The sequence below is a fragment of the Benincasa hispida genome, chromosome 11, assembly GCF_027475165.1.
Source record: "Benincasa hispida cultivar pf3 chromosome 11, pf3_genome.v1.1, whole genome shotgun sequence".
NCBI lineage: Eukaryota > Viridiplantae > Streptophyta > Magnoliopsida > Cucurbitales > Cucurbitaceae > Benincasa > Benincasa hispida.
In genome coordinates this window covers 28234990-28241518 of record NC_143488.1, presented here as the reverse complement: position 1 = coordinate 28241518, position 6529 = coordinate 28234990, and the positions used below count along the sequence as shown (strand labels likewise).

The following is a 6529-nucleotide window of genomic DNA, read 5'->3' as shown; positions in this document are numbered from 1 at the left end:
AGCCACATATATACGTTAATGTCTTGAACATTTCATTTTTTTACAAAAAAAAGATCTATTGGCCTCCCTTATTTTCACTAATATTAGTGGCTATTTACAATTTAACTCTCACTTACATTATATATATATATATATATATATATATATATATATATATATATAAGTGTGTGTAATTTATTTATTTATTCCTCTCTCCACATGCGTATTCTCTATCCCCATGCATATATTCTTTCTCCCCAATTATATATTTCATATATTCTCTCCCTCATAATTCACATCAATGGCGTAGACGACGTAGGGTGAATCGACGATAACGGGTTGAGCAGATTCGATCGACGACACGACAAGACAAGCAAATTCGGTTGATAACGACGGGAGAGAGATCCGTGGCAGCTATGGCTTTTTTATATATACTGTGATATATATGTATTTTTTTTTTAACTTTTGTAGGAAATTTGATATATACTGTAATATATGCATTCGTTTATTTGATATAAACGAGTGCTTTTTTTTATTTAGACTTATTGTATCATGATATATGTAGTGTAAATGAAATTTATGAAAATTTATATACTGTGGTATATTTCATATATTGGTTTATACTATGATTTATGTCAAGCAATGAATCAATCTCTAATTCATTAAATATATTTTTTTTCCAAAGTGATAGAAAAAATTAAAATAAATATATTTTCTCTCTTTATAATAAATATATTTTCTCTCTCCAGTAACTTCAAAAATAGGCTATATATATATATAACAAATGTAAAAAAATGTAAAAAAATGGTAAAGATAGGCTTCTTATATAAAAATCCCTAAGAAACATGCCAATAAGAGATATCAATGAAGAGTGAACGAAGCAATTGGGTTACTCAACCTAATTGGCCCAATTGCTTTGTTATCTTCTTTGGCATCTGTCTAAGGAAAAAGGAAATAAGCGAATTAGCCTTGGTCAATACGGGCCAATTGGATCTCGAGCATTCCAATTGGTTTGCCCTCTAATCTTTGGCCTTTGTTAAAATGAAATAGACAAGACCAGTTAGTTTAGGGAGTATCTTTTTGTTTAGTTTTCAAAACTTGACAAGTTTTTGACAATATTGATAGAGAGTAAATAATAAAATTAGAAGTTTAGAGATGAAAGAAATGCTTGTAGACTTAACTTACAAAAACCAAAAACCAAAAATTACATGGTTGCCATACACTACCTAAACTATTACAATGCTAAATTATTGTCTAAAAGAAAGAAGAAAAATTTTGAATCAATTTGGTATAAAATTTTAGAAATCAAATAGACAGCTTAAAATTCATGAACTAAATTTAATATATGCTTAAAAAAATGATAGGTGTATATTTCACTCTCAAAATTTATTATTTTTTGGACAAAATCTCCTATTTCGTTCCGGTGGTACATTTTCATGCGTCTATTATTATGTACCTATTAGGATATTTAACAAGTGTTTGATATGTATCAAATAAATGTTGCACCCATAAGTACTGGAAATATATATGTGTATATATATATGTACAAGACCCATATTGACTGGCGTCCAATGCGTCCTACAAATATTTAAGTGTCCAAATGTCCAACGTAAACCAGATAGATACATTAGAGAAACTAACATATTCGTGTTTATTAGTCCAGGAATAGTAACTCAAGCTTCGAGAAGGTTAAATATTGAAGTTCTCCCATGATAACCCTTACAGTAAGTAAGATTTAGAGAAATAAATAGACTATCTAGGTTCCAATTAAAGTAGAAGACAACACTAACTATTTAGAAGCTTCTTTAAGTATTTCCATATAGATAATTTAAATGTAAATAATAGCCATCTCTAGATAATATTATAGATTGTAAATAAGCATCAAAAGAAATGTAAAATATCCCAAAGAATTCGAGAATTCCTTTGGAAAAGGATAATTTCATCTAAATATCTAACAAATGTTAGAATCCAAGAGAGGTCTAAAAAAGTCTCTTACTTGAACTCCAAAGATTTCATCCGTTTGTAAGACAAATTAGAAGAAGCTAGAAGATGAAAGAAAATTGAAAGAAAGTGAGTGAGTGAGCAAAGAGAGAGTGTCTTCTCTCCTTATACCTTAATAGAAACTTCATTCTTTCCAGCTCAGTCTCTCCCTTTTGTGTCAATTTCTTCGACAATTCCAAAATCAAGACTAGCAGAAAGATAAAAGCATCCTACCACATTCTTGGTCAACATTCAAACAAATCAAAGTATAGCGATTCTACAAGCAATAGATCTACTTATTTATAACATAGATAAAGTTGTGTACCAGCTTGCATTCATATATTATAAGGGGTATAGTAAAAGGACTATAAGTTCCACTAATTGTTTTACTCACTGATCCAGAAAGCCTTTGCTTCTAAGACTCTCAAACGTATCTTTAATGGCAACTTCAAGAGGGGTGGAAAAGAAGTCCCAGATCAATTAACCTCTTGGCTGCATCTTTGCAAGCAACCAACCCGGGTTGTGTTTCTCCCACAAATCTGCAGGCGATTCAAAACATCAACTTCTGATATCAAAAGAATATAGGTTAAATCAAATCCACATCCCTCAACTTCGTATCGTAATACTAGACATTTAAGAGAACACTCAGAGAAAATCTTACAACATACCAAATTAAAAAAGAAAAAAGAAAAATTGAACAACCCCCATTCATTGCATTTGACCACTAATTGATTAACAAGCCAAATTCAAACATTAGCAAACAGAGATTTTAAAAGACAACAAAAACAAAAAACTCATGAATATAAAACGATTATTTGCTTGAAGGTGTAGATTTTATCCTTCAGATAAGGACAACAGAAACAAATTATGCATTTACTGTATGAGAATGCAATTTATCGAAATGGTTTGAAATTAGAATAGCAAATGTTATAATTCAGTAACCCAGTTCTGTTCAACTTAAGTTCTGACCTGTGAACTGGAAATTGAGGGTATATTTTCGAGACTTTGTCCGCAAAATCGGAAAATTGATAGATACCATTGGTGCAAAGATATCTACCAGAAGCAGTGGGAGACTCGAACAATAAAACTTGTGCTTTTGCAATGTCTTGGACATGTACAGCACCCAGCCAGTGATATTCCTGACTATCCTGGGATCCCTGGAGCAACTGCTGCAATACAGCACAACTTGCATTCAAATTAGGTTGCAGAAGAGGACCAAGACATGTGGCTGGTAGGATGGAAACAACATCCAGTCCATAATTCTCTACAAACTCCCATGCTGATTTCTCGGCCAATGTTTTTGAAACTGGATACCATTTCTGCAAAATCATTAAAAGAAGCAAACAGAACAATATTAAAAGAATAAAATCTTACTTCAAGAGTTGATAAAAGATGAAATTTGAAAATGAATTGTCTGCTGAATAGTTCAATTCTCTGCTAATATGCATATAAAACATTAAGTATAACTTCAAAAACTTTATAGTAATAACTATTAAATACAGTCCTGAGTTTACCTACACTAATAGAAAATCAGCTGTAAACAATAATTGTTTAATGAGAGTTCTGCCTGCATATCATAACATTCCTACAATCATCTGCCTATAACTAGTTATAGACTAGATAAAGATTCCCCAACCATACAAAGTCTCACAAATTTGGTTGAGATCTAACTCTTAGCATGAAACTCTTACCTAAGAAAATAATAGAACTGGCAAATAGTAAGGTTAACGATTTCAGGAATTCCCTCAATTTATGGAAGGCTTCTCAAAAGAGAGCCAAAATATTACATTTTACCTGAACATCATCTGAATCTCATCTCATTATAGCTCTTGGAAAGCCACTTATCTTGGTCCGTCAAGTTCTTACAGTTTGTTTTCTTTATTGCTAAAGCGGTCACATTAATTTGGGGATTTTTAAGGGCTGGTGCTACATCCTTGTGTTGTTGAACCGAAGTTCTTACAGAGGGATGTTCTATTATAGGCTGAAAATTCTAGCTACCTTTTTTGGAGCACCAAGTTAAAAATACTAAAATCAAACAGAAGAGCCCTCCAATTGTTTAAAATCATAAGAAGGCTATAATTACAAAAGAATTTAGTATAATTTGTACACCGCCAAGGGGTTATATTTTGAACCAGAGCCCAAAAAGAATCATAAGTAAACTTGTCTTCAAACATCCTACGTTCGTTCCAACTTCCAAAGATGCCACAAAAGTGCACGTGTCACACATCACCAAAGAATTTTTCCTTTACCACAAAAGTTTCCGCCATTCATGCCATCCATAATCCAAACATCAATCTGCTTAAGGAGATAGCTAACCACCCCAAAAGAATTAAGAAGACTACTCCACCCTCTAGAAGCAAACTCGCAATGTAGAAACAAATGATCCACGGTCTCCATCTCCTTTTGACATAGGATGCACATGGACGGGGAGAGAGACCAGTTAGAGAACTTCCTCTTAAGCTTATCATGGGTGAATTTAGACTTCTATAAGCAAGGGACTAGAGGAAGATCTTCACTTTTTTAGGAATTTTTAACTTCCAAATAAGCTTGACCATAGGGATTTTAGATTTCGAACTCCCATAGTCATCTTAAGGAAGGTGGATGTGGTAGAAAAATTGCCCAATGTCTTCAACTTCCAGCGAAGGCTGCCCTTTGTTTACAAGTCATTTTCCTTGCTCTACAGATTACAATACTTCCACATTCACAAATAAAAATAGAACTTTATCACCAACACTCTCGAGAATACATGTGCAACACACACATAAAGGCATCAGCGGGATCACAATTCCATCTCAATCTTCAATCATTAGTTTACTTTAATTTAATGTTGCAAAGATCTAAAATGCAAGCCTTGATTAACTAGGGCCATGTTTACTTGTAAATGTAATCTATCGATGGTAACTTCAAAAGTGAGTCACATTTGATTACGTTTGTTATTTGTTTACAATTTTTCTATAATCATAATGAAATGTGGGCCTCACTATGAAATTCGTATTCAACAAACATAATCCTATTGTAGAGGAAAGGGTCCTCAATCCAATTATATTTGATTAGTATGTGGGACCCATGCCTTCTTTTTTACAAACTTTCCATTATTTACCCTTTTCATTACTATGGAAAGTAAACAACACCACGGTTGCATTAATGTGTAGTAAACACAATCAAATGAATCTCATTCTCTTTGAGATTGAGATCCATCAAAATTGTACATGAATGTAAATCCATTATGATTGTGGCAATTCTGATTACAGATTAGTAGACATGACCTAAGTTCACAAATAACATGACCTTCGTGATAGCATTAGTACTAGGAAGGACAGGGCCAAGTTTTTACAGAGAGAGAGAACCAAAAGGGCAATGACACTTCTCTTAATTCTTTATTCCGCCCCTCAATACTGGCCAGCAGATAGACTGAAACTTCATCAAGCAGTTCAAAGTTACGAAACATAACAACCAAAAGGTAGAGAAAAAGAACCTTGCGCGATTTGCAGTACTCCAGGTCCGTCCATGAAGATTCATCGACAGGCATATCAGACGGCCAACCAGGGTTAGGGACAAGAGCCGAAATAGAAGAAGTAAGAACAACACGTCTCACTCCAAATTTCTTGGCCGCATTAAGAACATTGACAGTGCCTTGCACCGCCGGCTCCACCAATTCTTTCTGCGGATCAATCGGATCCTCCAATGTGCAGGGTGAGGCGATGTGGAATACTCCCTTGCAGCCTTCGACTGCCCTGGCCACCGCCTCGTCGTCCATTACATTCGCTTCGAAAACCCTAAGGTTAGCATTAGGGTTAGTAGAGGTCTGGAGATTGAACAAATGGGAAGGATCGGAGCCGGGGAAGATGGAGGTATGAATTGTTGTATAGCCAGACTCCAAAAGCGTACGGACGACCCAGGATCCGATGAATCCATTGGCTCCGGTCACACAAACTGGTTCTTTCTCTTTGTTGGTCGCCATGTAATCCTAAAACTGTTGGGTGGAAAGTAATCGGAGAAGGGAAGCGCGAACAAAAAGGAGATGATTGTTTAGCCATTGAGAATTTTGCATTTGTCGAATCAACTTCGAGAATCGAGAAATTTCCGTTGGGTTTATCCATAGAGGATTCTCCTTGTACGAGATTTTGTTTGAACTTCAGAATAAGAAGATTTGATATCGCTTCCCTCGGATTTCATCCTCGAAAGGGAGGAGAAATGAAAGGAATATCCTAGTATTTTTAATTTTTATTTTTATTTTGAAATCAAGTTTTTAGGCCAAGTTTACATGGGAATGAAATAAAAATGGTGTAATTTTGGTTGATTAATTTGACCATCGATCAAAATTGGTCTCAATTATAAACGATTGTGGTTATTGATGTTTACTTATCTAATTTTTCAAAAGCAATATGATTGTGATTGAGTCCGTTTATTTCAAATCATTAATTCAAAGGTCGAATGAAAATGACAAAACTACTCTCATCATGCCATTTCTGATTGACAACATCGAACATGATCATTCACCCCATTTCAAACATTTTGTCGACCATTTTAACCCACTCTTCTTTACTTCCTCACGATTCAACTTTCGATT

At 34.3% G+C, this 6529-nt stretch overlaps 1 protein-coding gene across 1 annotated transcript; it reads right to left on the bottom strand.

Annotated features, from left to right (window-relative positions):
* Window positions 1-2058: 2058 nt before the first annotated feature.
* Window positions 2059-6124, bottom strand: LOC120089693 (NAD(P)-binding Rossmann-fold superfamily protein). Its single transcript, XM_039047057.2, is given in 4 exon segments — window positions 2059-2418; window positions 2420-2498; window positions 2929-3278; window positions 5435-6124. Coding segments are annotated over 4 exon segments (984 nt in total). The 5' UTR covers window positions 5921-6124; the 3' UTR covers window positions 2059-2349.
* Window positions 6125-6529: the final 405 nt, after the last annotated feature.